General features: G+C 40.0%; 1 protein-coding gene across 1 annotated transcript; it reads left to right on the forward strand.

Moving 5' to 3' along the window:
* Window positions 1–5,041: 5,041 nt before the first annotated feature.
* FST (follistatin) lies at window positions 5,042–21,579 on the forward strand. Its single transcript, XM_081321670.1, has 6 exons — window positions 5,042–5,225; window positions 7,132–7,323; window positions 9,575–9,793; window positions 11,363–11,587; window positions 19,412–19,642; window positions 20,430–21,579. The coding sequence occupies exons 1-6, from the start codon at window positions 5,144–5,146 to the stop codon at window positions 20,510–20,512; spliced, it is 1,032 nt and encodes a 343-aa protein (XP_081177796.1). The 5' UTR covers window positions 5,042–5,143; the 3' UTR covers window positions 20,513–21,579.
* Window positions 21,580–21,784: the final 205 nt, after the last annotated feature.

The following is a 21,784-nucleotide window of genomic DNA, read 5'->3' on the forward strand; positions in this document are numbered from 1 at the left end:
TGATACAGCTGGGCAGAAAATCCTTATTGTTTCTTAAAGCCAATGCTAATTAACTTCAACAATAAGATTCCTCATAAAGAAATATTGGCTATGATTCCACTTATTTTTTCCCCACAAAATACTGTCTTTCTTGTATTTTTCTCACAATCCAGCCAGACATATTAAAATGTATAAATTTCCCAAACAAGCTTGCTTTTTAGGGAGAAAATGCAGTCTGAGAATAGTGACATTCTTGTATCCTGTTGGACAATTCCATGTAGAGTGGGTTTTATTGTTACCTTTACTGTAATTTGCATTTTTGTGGTTAACAAACAAAAGAAAGGCAGAGGTATGGAACAAAAAAACAAGTCTACTAATATATGAAATAAATATTCAAGGATGAAAACTTATTATTTATTTATTAATCTGATTATTCATTGATTGACCGTCTTACCACAGGGTATCTCTGGGCGGCTTACAATATTGAAAAGATAAAACTATATAAATAAAATACTACAAAAATGCAAAATACAATGGCTTCCTAACACTGAGGTACAGGCAAACGTGAACATTTAACTTAATTTTCCCTCAACCTAGTGATGTATTGGAATTACAGCTCCCAGAGAGCCCACCAGATGGAGGCAGAAAGGTCCATATGCATCACATCAGGTGGCTTTCAGGCTGTGGAAAGTTATTCCAGAAGCCAAAACAATAAAAGACAAGGCAATGGTTTTTATTCTATGGTGGTTGGATTTAAGGTGGATATTAGTATGTTAACAATAAAATCAGTCTGGTGTAGAGGTTAAAACACCAGGCTAGAAACTGGAATGTGCAAAGAGGCCTTACTTTCTGTGGACCATGATGGGTCTTTATTGTTTTTCCTTTTGTCAATATAAACAAAATGAACATAAGAAGGTAAAGAATGCTTGTAGAACTAGCCGAAGATCAACAGCTGACCAACAGTGGTATAATGGATAAGGAATGTGGGAAAGGGCAGATATAGGATCATTTTCAGAGTACAAACTCTGATTTCACTTGCTGGAATTTACAAATTTGCCTTGCCCAGTTTATGAATGAAATGTTAATCAGACTTTCAAGTTTTATTACTGTTTGTGACCGATTGGCGAAACAAAATTAAAAAATGAATAAAAGAATCAAGTAAAGCCATGAATAAGCTCCTTGTTATTATTCCAATTCGTATTCTATTCCTAAATGTTAACTCTACTTTGCAAGATTGACATTACTATTTTAAAAGTTGCATTCCAGTAGACAGAAGTTCATTTGTTAAAATTGTGAATCAGGGATGGGAAACAATGCCCTCCCCAGAAATGCTGAACAATTCCTAACAGCTCCATTCAGCATGATCACACTGAAGAATTCTAGTTGTTGAGGAACATCTGTAGAACTTCATACTCCCCACCTCTGCTTGGAAGTAGAACTTGTGCAATCAGAAGTAAGTACTTCTCAAAGTGACCTCCTGTGTTTTCTATTTACCAGTACAAGTCTTACAAGAAAAGCATAATGAGGATAATTATGTCCTATTTTTGGGAGCCACAACTCCTGATCAGAAATATAAATAATCTTGTGCTAAGTATCTTCTCATGGATCATTTTAAGCCTGTCCATTGGTGGTCATTATTCCATCATCTAGAAGCAACTTTCATAGCTTCAGATATACTTGTATTTATCTTCTGGAGGAATAAAGCAACTCTCTTAGGAAGCATTCCTTCTGAATCTGTTAAATTATTTCTCTTCTTGGATTTTGGAAAACATAAAGCTGTTTCGTCATCTACTAAACACCTGTGTTAAGCATGCAAAATGTGATCTGAATTCTTGATTCAATAAATCAATTGAAATTGGACATTTGAATCAAGTTGTCTAATTGCATCAATCTGATTTCCCAATTAACTCGTAAAAATGGTTCTGCAAATGACCAGAAGCTTCTAAAATTGTCTAAATCAACCCAGAATCATCCTGTTTGATACAATAATTGGAATCAATTTCCTGCTTCATCAGAAATTTGAAGAGTTCAATTGAATTGCCTTCAAACTGGATTTCCATATTAAATATTCACACAATCCTCCTAAATTAGTTTATCACTCTCAGATGTATCTATCTATACTATACTTGAAAGGAATAAAATGTCTTAGATCATTTTATCTATCTACCTGTCTGTCTGAATGTCTATCTATCAGTATGTCTCACATCTCTTCTGCATGCTTCACTGAACATCAACCTTACTGAATTCAAGAGGATTCCTTCCAGATAAGTAGGTAAAGGATGATGTCTGTAAAGCAAAAACAACCATACTGAAGATGATACACATTATAAAACAGTATTTTTATTTGCATGCAATCTTTCAGAATTCTTCATTAGGCAAGATCATTGAAAATTTGGAGGTGATAATGGAACAGGAAAGAGTTATAGGTGGTGTTTAAGCCATGTCTCTGTCAGATTATTGTCTGGGATGGAGAGCTGGAATAACCTGCAGCCTTTCCATCTCATGCTGCTCCCCTGACAGTAAATGTCTAGGGAGGTACAGAAAATGCTTCTTGTACCTTTATCAAGAGTACCTGGAGACAGAGAACAAAAAGTCCATATATAACATTCGTCATTGTGCCTTAACGATTTAGGAATGGAGTTCATAAAGTCAAATCAGAAAATTAGACATTTTTTGGTGCAGAGTGAAATACATTTACAAGTCATCAGCCAGAGCTTGTGGAGTAAATTTTTCTTCTTGACATCCTCTTGAGGAAAGTCAAGAGGTGGAAACTGCTTTATTCAAACCATGTTGGGATATTAAAATTTCAAACCCCACCACTGCTTATTCTTTTGTGGGCAGGAATGTGACAACTTCTGCACAAGGATGGTGGGTTTTATTTTCCCCTTATAAATTGATAATGCCATCTACCATAAGAGGGCGCTCAAGAACCCCACATTAAGGCTATTCCATGGAAGAGAAGAAAAGATGAGAGTAGTGGTACTAATTGGGGAGGGGGGGAACGGAGTGGTGGACCAGATGAAAAAAGGATGTAAACTGTTAAGAAGCTTCTGAAGTAATCAAAATGCTTGATAGGAAAGGTCACAATGTCTGTCTCCCCCAAACACAAAATATACCCCCACCCCCCAAAATGCAAGAACAGATCAGTCATTTACCAGTCTGGTTATGAATGGTTTTGGCTGTGGGTGATGGGAGTTGCATTGTGATTCTTGCCCATTTTCAAAGCTAGGACTACGGCACAGTCTGAGGCACCCAAACAACTGTCTTCTAATATTAGCACGGCTGTATTTCTAGATCTATTATAGTCTGTCCAGACAGATCCTATTGTAATGGGATCTTTTATTAAAAGATTAGCACTATCTCCTGCAGTTGGTGGAAAAAAATCTGTTATCACTGAGTTATTTGCAGTTGCAAGGCGGGGCGTTTGAGAGGTGGGGAGGAGAGAGACACTGGGGAGACTGGAGTAAGGAAGGCGGGGGGGGGGGGCAGACCGGGTTGAATGGAAAGGGAAAGGGGGGGGGTCACCCGGACTTCAGGAGAAAGAAAGCACCGTGACCTGGCAATAGGCAAGAATTTCAGTCTGCATAATTTGCAGTCTGTTGCCTGTTGGTAACGGCTGGGAGCATAGGGGCTCTGAAGCAGGCGGCCACGCAATAAGTCTCCTTCTTCCTCCTTTTCTCTTCTCTCCCTTCCCCCCCCGCCCCTATTTTATTGTTTTTATTTAAAGAGGCGGCTTTTTGAATCCACACACCCTATATTATTTTTTTCCGTTAAGTAATCATTTGGTGTAAAAGGAAATATCGCCTATTCAGTTTCATTCAGCAGTGCCAAAAATTGTTATGAGAAACGGGCCCGCCAACTCTCTTGAAAGACGGGAAGAGTTGCCAGACGGCGTTTAATAGAGTAACGCCGCAGAAGTTCATTAGGCCCGCTCCAGGCGCGTCCTTCCTAATGGCCGAGAATCTTTATTATTTCATTCTCCGCCGAAGAAGGACCGCCTACGTCGCCTCCCCGCTCCAGCTCCAGACGCCCTCGAGTCAAGAGACTAACACGCGGGACATTAAACCGGGCATTAAACTCTGATTTGTTTTTGACGAGTCCCAGAGAGGGAGATGCGGGCGCGCCAGACACTTAACTACTGTTTGGAGATGCGAGGGTTGAAGATTTATGAGGAGTAGCCACAACATTTGGGCGGGGAGCGGGGGTGCGAAGGGGAGGGAGCCCGTTCGCAAGGCGCCCAGGGGCAAAGGCGGCACAAGGGAACGGCTCCGTGCCGGATTAGAAGCGTGGCTCGCTGGACGTCCCAGTCCCTACGGACTGTGGGGATGCCGTCGCGGAAACTTCTCCGCAATGGCACCACGCGGCACCTTCCACCTCGACCACGGGATTTGGGAGAGCGCGAGGCAGAAACGAGGTGGGATAGTCTGGGTCGCGCCTCTGCCCTCCCTCGGGAGAGAAGCGAGGCTGTTGGTTTGCTACTCGGGAACAGCCCCGGGAACCCTTGCAGGGAAGAGTCTCGCCTGCGTCTCCGCGCGCCCAGCCGCCTGGCTTGCAGCGGAGGAAGCGTTTCTCTCCCTCCTTCCTCTTTAAGCGAGGGAGCCCTGGGTTTGGGGTTCCCACACTCGGTTCCCCCGAAAGCCACCACTTGGCAGCGAGCGCAAACCCTCTTCTTCCCTCCCGATCCGCTAAGTGCCAAAGCCCCGGCGATCCTCCTGTCGATTTGATCAAAGCAGCGGCGGGGGGGATGGGGGGAGGAGGAGGTGAGTGGAAGCCACTGGATGGACCCACGCGCGTGCGCGCACACCTTTGGAGACAAACAATCGGAAAAGGGATTCACGCCGAAGTTTTTTAAATCTCCCCCCACCACCCGAACACGCGCGCGCGCGCATATACACACCCTCCTCCTTCTCTCCCTCCCTCTTTCTCCCATACTCCCCCCACACGCACGCACACACACACACACACACACATTAGGAGACCGCCCACCGCAGAACTAAGACCCCATTCGATTTAAAGCGAGGCAGCGTTCTGAGGCTGACATTCATTCAATAGATAGAGCGATCATAAGCAGCTGTGTGACGGGCGTGCTCTTTCTTTCCGTCGCCTGACTCTTGCCACTCGAGGTTGCGTTCGTCTCTTTCACTGGAGGGAAGTTAATTTAAGGATGTTAAACCAGAGAATGTTTCCGGGCATGGTTTTGTTCCTGATGTTTTTCTGCCACTTCATAGAAGATCAAACAGCACAAGGTAAGATACAGTTCACACGTTTCCCTGCTGATGTGCCTCGATCTAGCTCTGCATGTCCTACTTAGCCCTCTCCATTTCTAGCACACCCGACGCCTTTGCCTTCTTCAATCCGCCCGACGCGTCTGCAGCTCCAGTCCTAAACTCAAATAGAGCTTCCCGCTGAACTCTCGGGGGTTTCCAACTCGAAAGAAAAGCGCTTAGGATCGCTTTGCGCTGGGGGCTTTCGGGGAATGCGGAGACTAGAGAGAAGGAAAATCCACGATTCGCTGGAGAGAGAATCCCTCTTCCCGTCAGCTTTATCACCTTCATCACCTTCTCCATCATTAGCTCTATAAAGGGCTTTCTGAAAAGCTGGCGTCGCTGTTGCCTGGCTTAAACTTCCAGCATCAGCCAAGAACTTTTCCGACTTTGGCCACCGCGGAGGTTGCATCCTGCCTGTGATTTATCCGCATATTTACATTTCTAAAAAAAAAAATCACTGAGGCTGCTTCCTTCTACGGGTGCAAAATAATCTTCGCGTTATGGCTCGCAAATCCGGGCGCGGGTTCAGGGGGACGGAAAGAGAGCAGAAAAGAGATGTTAAGTTCGGAGGATTTTCTTTATGGCCTCCTCGTTTCACGCCACTCTGGGAATGAACTTCGGAGGGTTGGGTTTCACAATTCCAAGCATGACTTGCAGTGGCCATCTAGACGAGCCCTTCCAGGATAAGTTCCTCCTTCAGTCCAGTGGAACTTGCTTCCAGGTCAGCCCAGTGAAGGCTTGCAACCCTGGGCTTCGTTTAAAACACAGTAAACGAAACCCACATTTTGGAAACTGAAGAGAGTCTCCTCCGCCCCAGTTGGTTTGCGTTGTCTGTGAGGGAGTTAAATGACATTTACGCCCACAATTTATCGTTGTAGCCCATCCATAAATTTATCTTTCCTGTTACAGTATTGTAACTTTAAGCAAGTAGTAATGGAAAGAACTTCCTAGCTGATAGACGGGTCCCTTGGTACTGCTGATATTCCTGCCGCCGCCACCTTAAAATAGGTGGATTTGGGGCGTGAGCTCAGAGTCGGTTCTGCCTGGCATCCTGTGGTGTAAAGAAACAAATTCGATTTGATCTGCATTGGTCGGAGGTCAGACTGATGATTCACGAAGAACTGGCTCCAACAAACTTCTCTAGATTACCTCAAGGAATAGGAAGGAGAGGTCAGATCAGTGTTTTGGGCTCTGTTCCCACAGTAATAGACAGACTCAAGGTGGCTGGTGTCAGTGTTGCGTGTAAGTGCGCTTGTGTTGCTTTTCTCCATAAAGTCCATCCATGTCAACTTGTCTATTCCACGTCCTTCTGTGTTATCCCATTGGTGGGGCTGCAAATCGCTGCTGGCGTGCGTCTGCGGAGTTTCAACGCTCGTTCCCCCAAATGCTTTTTCCTCTTTGCTTTCCTTTGCTTCCGAAGTAGGCGAAATTCAAAGATTTCGAAAGAGCCGCCTCTTATCCTTGCTAGCACCAGGCGCTCGTTATTCAATCCTCCATCTCGGGATTGATGGGGGTGGGGGTGGGGGCAGTTGTAGTGAAATTTCTTTTTTTTTCTCGCACACGCACACAGATACACGCGCTTTTTGATGCTCCAGATCTATTTCAAGACCCTGCCGTGCACAATTAACCCCTCCCCTCTCTGAAATTGCTGGCAGTTGTCTACCTTCCCCGGGTGGAATAACAAGGCGTGGAACGGGTTTGATCAAGTTGTTGAAACAGGGCTTCCGTTTGATTCAGAGGAGTAGCTTCAGGTTATGAAACGGGACAAATAAAAGTAAACAGTCTAGTAAAAGTCAATTAAACCCGCACGTGTTATGTCTGGGTCGCTGGTAACTGACACTCAGCTGGCTGCGTCTCCCTCTCCCTCTTTCTCTTCCTGCACTAGCTGGGAATTGCTGGCTCCGGCAAGCCAGGAACGGTCGCTGCCAGGTCCTCTACAAAAACGGCCTCAGCAAGGAAGAGTGCTGCAAAACAGGGAGGCTCACCACTGCGTGGACGGAGGAGGATGTCAGCGACCACGTGCTTTTCAAATGGATGATTTTTAGCGGAGGGGCCCCCAACTGCATCCCCTGCAAAGGTGGGCGCTGCTAAAAAAAATAGTTGGATTCTTAGAAGAGCTTGTAAGTTAATAGATGAAGATAGAAAGCTGCTTCAGACTGACTTAAGTATCTTGGTTCATTAAATCTAGTAATGCCTTTACATAGGCAACATTAGATACAGAGGTTCCCTAGCTCTACAATTAGGAATGTAGTTTCAGTCCCTGAAGATGTGAAGCTACATTGCTGAATTGTTTCTCCTCCCGTAAGAAAAGGATAAGCAAGATTATTTTCAGTGCCAAGGATTGTACATAAAGCATACAAAATCAACTGGCATGGATGGAATTGGGCTTGAGCATTTCTTCTCTTCATCGGGAAACCCTAAAAGTGGAGTCAGATAAAAGCGTTTATTAGAATGTAGGACTCTGTGTTACATCAAATTTAGTTATTAGGCTTCCAAATTAGCTATCTCTCTACAATGAATGGTACTGGCTGTTATAATTTTCAAGAGTCTATCTAGTAACACTAGTTGACTAGTTGATCTAAAAAAAAACCTGGGCTGATCAGAAACAGGATGAGAAGCGATTACTATTTGGATGAAGGGCTACCAAACAATGCCAGAGCTGTAGACTAGACTGGGAAGCAAAACAGAACAGAGCCTATCCAAGGAGACAATGTATTGTTGTCAAGAAACCTATCCAAAATGTTTGAATTGTGTTCTACCTGCCCAACTGGAAGAAGACCTTCCTCTCACCTAAGCTCACAATTCTGCATGGAAAGAATGTGTGCAACTACTTAGCCCTAATAAGAAGGTAATTTGAGTGGAATGTTTTCTCCTCCTTATCATAACTAAGGCTATTTCAAAGTACATATTTCCCTCCATGGCTCAACTTATTGAAAGCTGCATGACTTGACCTGCTCCCTCATTCTGGTCCTTGGTATGCTCACACAGAAAGGTATTTTGTCCTCACTCAAGTTATACTCCAGGTATCCTATTTCTCTAGTTTATTATTTGTGATGTTCTTAATCACTAAAGTCTCTGTGCTTTTTAAGTTTTGTAAAGCAAGCTTTTTAACAGGATTGGCTTCCAGCTGCATCAGATAGCTTGTTGTAAGGAGAGGGCCCTGCCCTCCAGAGGATGACGTAAAGAAGAACCCTTTACCTGCATCTAAATGCACTAGCATTTAAAACAGATTTCAGACCTAGCTGAAATACAGAATGGTGTGTATATGAGAATATTATGATGTGTGTGTCCTTGGTGCCAGCAGGGTAGTACTGGAGAGAGCTAAGAGATGATACAATGGAAATGTAGTTCCCAATTCACTTAACTTGGTCTGGTGAGCGCATCTTGAGCAGGATACTTTACTAAAAGTAAAAACTATGAATTGCAGCCAAAGCTTTTTACCCTGCAACCTTGAGAAATCTCTGCTCCAGTAACCTTCAGCATGAGGGATGTTAGAGAACAAACTCAACTCATGTCAAGGGCATCATATGAGCAGAGATGTTATTGCACTGAATGATGGGGTAGATAGGGGAGGTGGCTGAAACAAAAATAAGGCAGCTTTGGTATCCTGTCTCCCAACTGGCATACAGCATGTTTTTAAAATTAGTCACCTTGACATATACAGTACTTATCAGTGCAATGAGAGATTATTCTATCTTTTCAAAGTCTGAACTCACACATTTTACTAAGTCATAGTTTATTGAACAAACCAAAGTTGAGTTGGTTTCTCAGCCCTGACATTAAGATCTGTGTACTTTAACTCCCCTATTTCCCCATGCTACCTCAAAGTTGTCAAGAGTAAGAAACTCTGTTCTAAAACATAGCTTGCACTTCATAATATTGGATTTGTACAACATCCTGAATCAAAGTCCAACAAACCACATTATGCTAATGCGAAGTATGACCTGAGCCAAAGTATATTTAGAGAGATTTTAAACTTTAGTTGCTACTACTCTTTTTGTATATAAAATTGCATAGCACTTCATTGCAAGTTAACAGACTAATTTTCTAGGGAGTCACTGTCATTATTTTGTGACGCTAGCATCACTGCAGGGATCATTTGTGCAATTTTCATAACCTCTTGCAAGCTTCCTACTCAGAAAATAGAAGGCTTCTGTCTTTCATTGCATGTTATATTTTTGCTGGAAAAGTAATGTGAGTCAACAATATTCTCATGTGTGGCCAATGAAATTGTGATGGGAGTTTTAGATGTTATTAGACAATGTTTATGGATTGTATTTTGCTTGCCCAACTCTTTTCTCTCTGTTCCCTTTCCATTTCCTCTTTAGAAACCTGTGAGAATGTGGACTGTGGACCTGGGAAGAAATGTAAAATGAACAAGAAGAACAAACCTCGGTGTGTCTGTGCTCCAGATTGCTCAAATATCACATGGAAGGGACCAGTGTGTGGCTTGGATGGGAAAACCTACAAGAACGAGTGTGCCCTTCTGAAAGCCAAATGTAAAGAACAGCCAGACCTTGAAATCCAGTATCAGGGCAAATGCAAAAGTATGTTTACAGTAACCCTGCTTTCTTAATCTTAGAATCTGGGATAGAAAGCATGTATAGAAAAGCCTGTAAACCATTTATTTTTTAGAAAGATTATACGACCAAGTGAGAAAACAGGTTGTGAATTGTGTTTGCATTCAAAAAATAATAACACAAAGGGTGTTCTAAACACAGATGATGGGATGGGCAGGTTTACCATAGACATGTCAAACTTGGTGCCCCCAGATGTATGCTTTTCAATTCCCAGAATCCTCATTGTAATTTCACACTGACGGAGGTATTCTGGGAGCTGAAGTCTGCATATCGAGAGAATGCCTAGATTGGAAAAGCCATTCCTATAGAACAGGCATGTCAAACTTGTGACATCACACAATGTATCGCGACTTTTTCCCCATTGCCGGCAATGGGGTGGGCGCGGTTTCAGTATGATGCATCTGGCCCACAGGCCCGCAGTTTGACATGCCTGCTATAGAACCTATTTATATTTCTGCAGCAAGATAAAGTAGAAAATCCTGAGGTGACTAAATTGTATCATACACTTTCTGCAATTCTTTTTTTAAAAAATGAGGAAAAATGTTAGAGAGTTGCTCCTTGATGAATTAGCTGCCTTTTCACTTGCAAGTAAATTATGTCAGAGCAGTGGACTGTCTAAGCCAGCATTCAGTTTCCAGAAATGTCTCATGGAGGCAAGTAGCGAACAAATAAAAGCAATAATAGAATCTTGACCACATTTCCAAATAACTGCCTACAATATTGGATATAATTCATAGCCACCAAGATAGTACTTTCTGATCATCTTAGTTGTCCTATGTCTAATACCTCTTTGAAGTCAACCAAGTTGATGGTTGCACTGCATCTTCTGGCAGGGGATTCCATCATTAAACTATAAAGGTGAAGAAAAACCACAGCCAAGAATACAAATATGCAATCTTATACCAGTTCTCAGAAAGTACACAGCCTATTTTTCTTCCTATTAAAGTTGGAAAGGAATCTGTGGACTTAGTGAGACTGTGGTCCTGCCAGTGAGCTACGAGTCCTTCCCATTAACTTGCAGCCTTGAAAGTGTTTTTCACATGCCAGTTTTAGATTTGGAGGAGGCATAACTAGCCACGTATTAGCATGAGAACCCCTTCCTTGGAGGTCTTCCTGATTACCTCCAGATGCTGTGAAACAGTTCGGAGCAGCTGAAACTACAGCTTCTCATTCTTGTTGGCTAGGGAGTAGGTGACAAGGAAGCGGAAACAGCAAACTGGACAATGACAAGCCATTGTGACATTGACAGTGGGCTTCTTCAAGGTTATGCACTTTGACAGATGCCAAATCCTAATGCTTTTACCAGGATGATAAGAAGAGTTACTATGTTGTAGATCACCGATCCCAAGTCCAGGACCTTATAATTACTAGGTCATCCATGCAGCAACTAGAGTATAAGCTAACTGGAAATTCAAAGATTGGTGGTCCAGCTGCCTTGCTTTAATCAAAGCTTTTCAGTTTTTGCTATTTGTGTCGATTCTGATAGCCCAGATGCCCCTATTGTTCACATAATGTTTTCCCTACTATTTATTTCAGAGACATGCAGGGATGTTTTATGCCCAGGCAGTTCCACATGCGTGGTTGATCAAAATAATAATGCCAACTGTGTGACATGTAATCGGATTTGTCCCGAGCCAACTCTACCTGAACAGTATCTCTGCGGGAATGATGGAATAACATATGCAAGTGCCTGTCATCTAAGAAAAGCTACTTGCCTGCTTGGAAGATCCATTGGCCTAGCCTATGAAGGAAAATGTGTCAGTAAGTACCATGGAACAAGAGATTACTGCTCTATTTTTAAAATGAGAGGAGATACACAAAGGGGAAAGTTTTTCCATCTGATGAGGAAACTTTATTTCATAGCACAAACTTAGTTCAGTTTTTTTTTTCCTGGCTATTGTTCTCAAGGACCATTTTAGTTATTGTTTTCAGATTCCCCCAGGAAACCTCAGCAGAAATTATAGGATCCTTGACTTAGCTCAGCCACTGGAAAGTCTCAGACACATGATGTGGCATGGCTAGATACAAATCTTTCTTGACTTACCAGAATAAAGCCATATAAAGCAGTTGATTATCTTCTGTCAGAAGTAAGGGGCAAATTACCTTTTAAATCCTACTTTAGCAGTTCAAATCCATTGCCTTGAAGCTGAATTGTTATCAGTTATTTATATAACTTATTTGCCCCAGAAACCACTGGCTCTTACCTTGATTCTTGGAATTGTTGCTTGGATTGCACCACATCTGGAGGGTCTCACAAAAGGGAAGATGGAATGTTATGAGAGAAATGTAGGTTCCTGATCTTAACATGTCACGCAGGGGGCATTGAAGATAGGGATGGCCCAAAGGGCAAGTGGTCTTCCTTTCACTACACATATAGGTAGTCCTTGCTTAATAACCCTAACTAGGACTAGAATTTCCATCAATAAATCAGTCTTTAGGCAAAGCATCATGTAACTGTACCACTTACTGACAATAGTTCCAATAGTTTCAGTTGCAGTTGTTAGCCAAAGACCAAACCATCCCATGTTCTGCCATGCTGGATTCCACTTCAAACCTCCCCCCCCCCCTGCCTATCTTCCTATTGCCGCTCTTTTGGCCACTCTGCACTCTGCAACCACCATCTACCCTTGCTTTCTCCCAGCAGTCCCAGCATCACCATCTTCTGATGAAAGTGCCCAGCCAAGGCAGCTGCTGGACCTTTGAAGACCTCTGTAATTCATCAACGATTTTTCCAGGCTTTGGGGAGACTTTGTACAGCACCAAGTAGGCCTTGCAATGTCTTGGGTGGTCAAACAACAGAGATGGGGAGATGATAAGTCAGTGTGGGGAGCTGCAGTTGTTAATAAGGATGGGCTGTCAACTGCCCAAATTTTGATCATCTGAATGCAGGGTCATTGCAACAGCCAAAATATGAAGCACCAGCTGTAACTACATTTTTTCCATCACCTTCATTACTTTGAATGGTTGCTGAACAAATGCCTATTAAGGGAGGACTGCCTATACAGAACCTGAGCAACCAGGGATTAGAATTGCATCTCAGTACTGGCAATGGGATAGCTTCCCATGGCACTAGAAGGTTATTTAAGGTTATAGAGGAGGCTCCATAGTATAGCCAAAGGATCTACATTATCTGACAATTTTATCAGAATAGTGAAGCTGCAATATTATGACACAAGATCCACCTCTTACAAACATCCATGAGATGTCACAATATGTGTACGAAACAGGCATAGCTTGTATTGTGGCATTACAATGCTTGTTTGTTCTCTGTGCTACCTGTATAGGTATCCATGAGTACAACTTTGTCCTCTTACATCTGCTAGAACTGATTAACTTTCTCCTACTTAAGGATAGGGCCAGCCTTCAAAAGTTAAAAATAATGGAGAAAATAGGTCACATTATACTTTTTTTTTCATTGTTCCCAATTTTAAAAAAAATCCACAGGGTAACTAATTCATTTTGCTTAATGGTAAAGGTAGTCTTCTAAGAATCAAAAAACGTTAATTGTTTCCCACAATTGTTTTCACTTTCTAACCTCAGCAGAAATGGGCAGAGTAAGGAGGAGTCAAATCAGAGCAAGTGATTTGATCTGATAGACAGGTGGAGAAAAGGAGCACTGCCAAATAATATTGTGCAAGAATGAAATCAAGGCAATTTACGTAAAGGTCTCAATGGAGAGCAAAGCTGGAAGAAGCCATGTTACCAGATAGTGACAGTTTTAGTTATACTGTGTTAGTGACCATAAGAATGAAGAATAAACTAAAAGAGAAATTTCTTTCTTCCAAAGTAATCTTATTAATTAATGCTGTCAAAAATAAAAGAGATGATAAAGATGAAATATTTATATATCATTTCCTGGTGTTGAAAATGTGGCAGTGGTAATAGGGGTCGTTAATCCAAGAATTATGCATGAGGATTTGGATACTCCAGATGCTGATGAGCTCAATTTCCTGCTGGTTTGGGCTGCTGAAAGCGATGATTCAGCCACATCTGAAGGTCTATATCCTCTGCCATAAATTCCATTGGTGTTATTATCTTACCAAATTGAAGAGAGTAACTTACTAAAAGCCCCTTAAGGAGTGAAAGTCAGAAGCAACTTTGAAATTAGAAGTTTTCTGATTATAGCTCTATCTCTTATTGGCACCAGCTCAGGGAATAGGAAAAATCATACTGCTTATATTCTTTTGCTTGGCCCACATGTTCTTCTATGAAATGTTACTTCCGGTTTTAAAATGACAAATTAAAACAGAGAAGGATAGTTTGGTGAGTAAGTTAACAGATCTGATTTCAACCCACTTTATCTATGGAAAACCACTTGCATATTTTTGCCAAGAGAACTCCCCGGATGTGTAAATTACCAAAAGTTGTAATCTCTTTATGTGCCTATCTCAGATTATAGACAGTAAATTACAAATATATCATTATGTTTATCAAACACAGATTGATCCAGTAGCATGTCTCTTTAATTAACAGTCTCAAGCAGAATACAGGCTTCTCAAAACCAAAAGAGAAGATGGTAGGTGCTGTTGAAAGCAATATTTAGGATAATATAGCTAAACTACAGTTCTCAGAATACTTTAGTGTCAATTGTGCTGACTAGGATTGCTGGGGAACATTGTTTAGTAACTTTTGGAAGGCCACAAGATCCCTAGTCCTGAACTGATAGCAAAATCCATACTTCCAACTTTAAGCAATATGAAAATTCATAATGTTTCCCTCTACTGTGTTTTCCTTAGTTTTGTACATCTCTCAGAAACCACTGGAGCTGGACAGCCAATAAATATAAATAAATAATTAAAAGTAATAATAATAGTATTAAGCTAATGTTAAGGCCCTATAGAAAGCAAAGGGGATGACTTTGACAGAAATATGGAAAAACTGTTACCTAGGCAAAGGGAGCTGAACTTTTCTTTAAATCATACAGCAGGGGTGTCAAACTCACAATGCCACGTGACGTGTTGCAACGTATCGCGACTTTTTTTCCATTGCTGGCAATGGGGTGGGCGCAGTTTTGGCATGACGCATCCGGCCCGCGAGCTGGCAGTTTGACACCCTTGTCCTAGAGACTGAGATAATATTCTGAAGCTACTCAGGGAAATGCCTCTCAAATTCAGTTGAGTGTAAGAAGGAGAAGCAATAAAGTACAATAAGTACAATAAGGCTTGCAAGATTGATGTCAGCTCTACTAGATAACCCAGACCAGGAAACTGATTCCAAAGGATGACTAGAACTATATTTGTTTGAGATAGGCTATAATAACAGAATCTTGCACGTCTGTTTTATTTCCCCTTCCTTATTCTCCATCTATTTTAATAGCTCCTGATCCACATATTTTTGGCCACTCTTTAACTCTCATCAGTCACCTTCACTGATTTCTGTTACCTCTTTCATTTCTGTTCTCCTGAACAGAAATTGTTTGACTGGACAATATAACCTCCAGTCCACTGAAATGCAGCCAGAGCAATATGTCAGAAATGACAAACCAGGAATGACAAACATTCTTTCCCTTCTTTTGTTCTCTTATGGCTGCTGATGGGGCGGCAATAAACCCAAATAGGTTACCCAAAAGATTAGAAATGAATCACTCCCTATCATGATCTCAATAATGTATCAGGATTGGGTTTGCAAATATTTCAGCTATTTTCCAGAAATGAATGAAGTATCATGATTTTTTTAATAATCTTAGTTCAGCGTTAGGTAATTGAGGTGAGGGATTTTTTTGCATAATTTATATTGACACTGGTTGATAGACATATTCCATTTTAACCAGTTATACTCAAATCAGGTTATTTCATATTTATAAATCTGCATGTTCTTTCATATTTAATAATAGCCATCTTTAATTTATTATAATATATTTGCCAACACCTAAAATGTCTAAAGTTCTGCGTCTTTGTAAAGAGATGTATTTTATTGCTGTCATTTATACTGAATTGATCTAACTTGTCTTCAGTGATGGCATTATATAGTCAAAGCCTACAGGCTTAAAATAATTCCTAATAAATAGTAGTAGGCAAACATGATAAGAAAAAGTAGATATTTTCAAAAATTGCTAGTTCTGACTTCAAATTATTAAAATAGAGGGGGGGGAACCCTGGCACAGCTCTTGCATAAAACAATCCACTCTACATCTGCCACATCACAGCTACTTCCTTGCTATGGAAAAATGCTATTATATACAAAATTATATTTAAAAAACTCGTAGGAATGCACTCCTTGGATCCAGAAGGATAGAATTTGGTCAAAAAACTTTCTGCCAAATCTAGTTGACAATTATTGAAGACTAGTCTTTGGCCATGATTCCACTGGAATCTGTGATACTTGTGAATACCAAGTCTTTGAAGACATTTTCTGACCACATGGCTTAGGATTCAGTTCAACTGGATTCCAATGGAAACATTTTGCTAGGCAAGAAAGCTTAGGAAACACACATTGGATTGATCCAAAACCACTTTTCTCCCTTACAAATAATAAATAACAGGTCATGCATATAATGGACATCTGCAAGTACTAAAATCATGACCAAACGTAATCTTCAAAACTGTATCAGCATCTTGAAGTGGCTTATACATTGATAAAATAGAAACAACAAATACAATCATTTTCCACTAAAAGATCAGAAACATCAAATTACATTTGGATTAAGACTTGATTCCTCTAAAACAGGTTTGTAGAATAATTTCCTTTGAGTGATCTGCCAAGCCAGGAAAGACATTCCACAATGTAAACAGTACCATCAGAAAAGTAAATGCTGCATAATTTAAATATCATAACATTAATATAATTATTCTCTAGGTGATCTCCTGCCACATTAAATATTAAAGTTCAGGTGCAACTATTGCATGGGTTCTAGAGGCTATACTCAAAGTTTTTAGGGACCAGGTGAGACCCTGAGGATTCAAATTGAATATTTCTGAGTCTACATCTAATTGTAATGTAAGCAAGCATTTGGACATGCACACAATTACACAAAAATACACACACAACCTATTTCTTTGTGCCACAAAGAAGATTATTGTTCTCTTCACTATGACAAAGAAGCAAGAAAGCAGTAAACCCTAACTGATGATTGATAATTTGGGAAGGAAGGAAGCAAATATAGCAAACAAGAGCTCCAAGGGTTTTGTACTCTGCAACATAGGCACAGGCTATAGGAGTTGCTATCTATGTTCTAACATGCTTCTGTGTTCCTTTGATTTTAAAGGAACAGATTTAAATATATGCCTAACTTCCCCATTTAAATAACCTACTTTTTAAAATGCTGAACACTGATGAATCATATCCAGTTTTCCAAAACAGTTGTGCTTTTACAGCTACTACTCTTGAATCATAGATTCTAGGTTAGTACTGCTAAACTTAATAGAATGATTTTATAGACTGACTTTTCAAAAGGCTAATCTATCCATTTATTGCCATTTTTCAATCTTCTTTTGAATTCAAAATCAAACAAAGTGTTACATTTGTAGTATTCTTGTATTAATGTTTGTGTTTGTTGCATGAAATGGTATTATCAGAAAGAGAAAGAAAATAAGTGGAGAGGCCCCAAAGCCTTGATATGTGAGGTACAACTTTCAATGTAGTGAGATAAAGTCAATAGCCATTATTCATAACACAATCTTTCTTAATTTAACGCTGATCTTTGTTATCTGACCCTCATTACATGACAGATAGACATTATAAATGGCTTTTTCTATAATATCATGTTATAGTCCTTTGGATCCAACCCTTGAAGGCCTTGGAAAGGCTATTTCCAGAAGTCCCAATCTCAATGACCTCCAAGATTTTGGAGAGTTGTTGCCTAGACACAATAGGAAGGCACCAGTTTCAGAAGGCAGATCTAGACTGTAGCCAGTACACTAGGATATCTGATCATGATTTTTAAAAAAGGTCATTTAGCCATCTATTTTTCCAAGAAACAAAGCATTTCTTCCCCGTTTGCCATACTACATGCCTTTCACTTTAAAAAACTGTTGTTTTTTTAACTGTGAGCACTGACATCCAAGATCAAGTGAGCTTCAACAGTTCCTGTGCACTATGCAGTGTAGGGAGATCTGTTGACTAGGAGCTTGGGAGACCAATATTAAATAAGGAATCGTGTAGATAAATTCTAAATGTCTATTCAAACTTAACTCTTATTGTATTTAGTGACACTGGCTTAGGTGACAAATACTGAAGACTGGGAAAATTAATAGGTTGGCTCCTGACATCCTAAGTCCTTTCTTAGGTCAAAGAGTAACACAGAAGTCATGCCATGTATATGCCATTTTTAAAAAGTATAACCATGTATGAGAACTATCCTATTACAGCTAAATATCAGCTCTTCAGACTAAAGTAGTTTTGAATGATCAAGTTCCAAGCTTGCTACAGCCTGATCTCTCTCTCTCTCTCTCTCTCTCTCACACACACACACACACACACACAGAGAGAGAGAGAGAGAGAGAGAGAGAGATGCCAACAAAAGCAAAGAAAGCATCAGCAGAGAGTAGACAAGCTATTTCAACTTTTAGGAACATTCCTGCCATTAGATTCATTAAATCTGGTTTCTGTAAGCAGCATGCTTTTTGTGTGCACATGTCAGATAAACACAATACACAGTACTCTCAGTTACCTTGAGCCGCAAGATATGCATAAAATAAAATTGATAGTTTTCTACCAGTTTGATAATAAAGTGCACCCCTCCATCAATCCACCCTAAGAACTCTGATGTCAACAACTCTGAGAGTATATATTGCGTTATCACTGTCACTAGGGCAGAAATTAAGAAACAGATTTTCCAACCATTTTTTAAAAGAATTGCCTCCAACTGAAATTAAAAGAAAGGAATAAATTAATTTCAAGCCAATGTAGATGTCTATTTGGGCAAATGTTTTTGGTTAAAAGGACCACCCTATCAGGCAAAGAAACCCAATCAACATTCCTTTTGTTCCTTTTGTTAAAGCTGGATTTTTCCAAGGTTTAACTTTTTTAGTGTCAAAAAGAATAAGCCTTTGAGGCTACTGGTCAGTACAAGATGATTGTCAACATTTTATTTCCCATCAGAGGTCTCTCCCCAACTTAAGGCTGGGAAATATGTTGATTTGCATGATTCTTAGATAACCCTCCCAAGTGTTGTTGGATAGTAGTTTTAGTCATACTCACTTAAGTCCCATTAATTCTGCTGATTCTACATCAAGCATGGCTGGAATTCAGATAATACTACTTATACCAGCAGGGAATAGGAAGATGTTTAATATTTTCTGCTAAACTGAGTTCAGAACTGGTCTTGGGTACTATGCGTCTTGTCTTGAAGGTTGGGCATCATTTCTGCAACACTACAGGTGTTGTCCATAGAGCTTGCAGTCACAATGATTTTGCTTTTCAGCTGAAGAATTCAACCACCTTCATAAGCTGTCTTTCCTAGTAGCACCCTTGACCCTATCCTCTACCCCAACACTTGGTGATAATTCAAATTCTCCACCTTTGCCTTTCCTCTATTTTGGGGGGGTGGAATTCACTACCCCCCAACATTTTTGAGAGCATTGTTTTCCTTTTGCTCTTTTAACCCTTAACTCTTCCCATTTTTCTTTTAATGAAAACTCTTTATAGAAGCCAAATCTTGTGAAGATATCCAGTGCAGCACTGGGAAGAAATGCTTGTGGGATTCCAAAGTGGGCAGAGGACGGTGTGCCCTCTGTGATGAGCTATGTCCAGAAAGCAAATCAGACGAAGCTGTCTGTGCCAGTGATAACACCACTTATCCAAGTGAGTGTGCCATGAAGGAAGCAGCCTGTTCCCTGGGTGTGCTATTGGAAGTAAAACACCCAGGATCTTGCAACTGTAAGTGAGATTTTTAACCTTGCAGGAACTTTAATCTTCTGAAGGCAAACAAACAAAAATCCTTAGAAATAGGTGAGGATGGAAACCTTTATTAAACAGGAAAGAAAACTATGCATTAGTGAGATCTTATGTAGAAAGATTTATGTATTATGCAGAAATCTTGTGCTTGATGAGAAGAAAAATCAGATGTTTGGAGGTCCTTTCTCTTTTTAGGGAAGTGTCTAACATCAGAAAGTTGCCTTAAATGCATCTTCCTAGCTGTTTCTTGCCTTCCGTTAATATTGTTTGCTTGAGTGTGCTTTGCTGCCTGCTTTATTAACACATGGCTATAACATATTTGTTCCCTCACCTCAACCCTTCCCAAACTAGCTTAACCCCTAACCATGTGGGCTGCTATCTGCTCACAATGGCCTCTGAATGAAGGACTCAACAGCAGTTTAAAAACCTAGAACACAAGAGCACTTTTTATCTAATTTCAGGAATCTGCCAAATAAACCTGAGCCATTGAGTCTCCAGAACTTGCTGCAGTTATGACTTCATAGATTATGTAACACACACTTTACACATACATGCAAAAAAAACACACAACACCAAATCAAATCAAAGCCCACAATCAACTTTATTGTATAACCACAGGTGCCAAAGTGCATCTCACTGCAATCTACGCTTTAAAAAACATGCCACATCGTATTTTGGCTATGCAGGGGGCTTTGAAAACATGCACAGACAGCTTCTGCGCTTTGTCATCCATATTTAAACAAGAGCTCCCCTGTATTCTCCTATCTAGCCATCAATGAAGATCCTGAGGAAGAGGAGGAAGATGATGACCAGGACTACAGCTTTCCTATATCTTCCATTCTAGAGTGGTAAAATTTCCATCCCTTTTGAAACAGCCATTGGGCAAGAATTACAATGTCCATACTGTACATAAGTGTATGCTTATTTATTTGGGGAAGAAAGAAGTATACATATAGTTGAATCTTGTAGACATTTATTTATACTGTGTCATGTTTTATAATTTATACATTAAAGAAGTCTGATTGACTGTACACCTTTTTTTGAAGAAGAAGAAATGTAATCGTTATGGGATGAGCTGTGTTATTTATTGTGAGGTCTCTTGCTTGTAAAGTAAAGCTTTTTTTCTTGTAAACTATAAATCCATTCCTTAGAGCCTAACCCTCCTCCCCAATTACAATTTTCAGCTCCTTATTTCTGCCAATGTTAACTCTTTTCCATTTTAACAAAACTTTGCATGACATTTTCAGTTACATTTTCTATTTATTGTGTTTCCTTCTTGCCAATTCTGTATATAAATACATGATCCCTCGGATATTTGTTTACAAGGAATCTTGACTGACCAAAAGGCGCTGTAAACTGAATTAAGTATATATTTGAGATGGGAAGAGGGAAAGCTTTAACAGAACCTCTTTCCCTGCCTATGTTCTCTGATTGTATCATGTAGTAATAGGATCTCAAAATCCTGAACGTTTATATTGTACTATGAGAATTCAAACCCAAAGATCGGATTATGAAGGGTTTTTTAGTTGTTATGTGGCTAAATGTAAAGAAAGCATTATTTTCTTTTTTTAAGAAAAAGAAGAAAAATGAAAATACATTGTCATGAGCATCAATGTTTTATTAGGTCTGTCCTCACAGATGGTCCTGCGTTCCATTTTTTTAAACCTTTCTTTTGTTTCACATTCAAATGTTAGCAGAATATTGTATCAAAACTTTATCAGTTCAAGTTTCTTGCTTTTCATAATACTTTCTTTTTCTGAGGCAATTTTATATTTTCAAACATGACAAGTTAAATATAAATTCATTTAAATATATAGTTTTGTACTTTTCTACCATGTAAATGTGCAATGTATATAAAAGTTATAATGTGTATTTGTAAATAATTATGAGTGAAAAAAATAAAAAAATGGATATCCTTTCCCCCAAACCTGTATATATTGACTTCAATTATTGGTTGGGTTAAGAAGGTTGCCAAGAATGGGTTTTTAAATGTGGGGAGGGTGATTAATGAAGAGGGTATTTAGTATTTGTAAAAAGTCATTCTAGGTTTTGTTCTGAAGGTCCACAATGCAATGTGTCTTTGCCAAATAGTTAATATCTAAATAGAAAACCACCAAATAAAAT

The sequence above is a fragment of the Vipera berus genome, assembly GCF_964194415.1.
Source record: "Vipera berus genome assembly, chromosome: 2".
NCBI classification, from domain to species: domain Eukaryota; kingdom Metazoa; phylum Chordata; class Lepidosauria; order Squamata; family Viperidae; genus Vipera; species Vipera berus.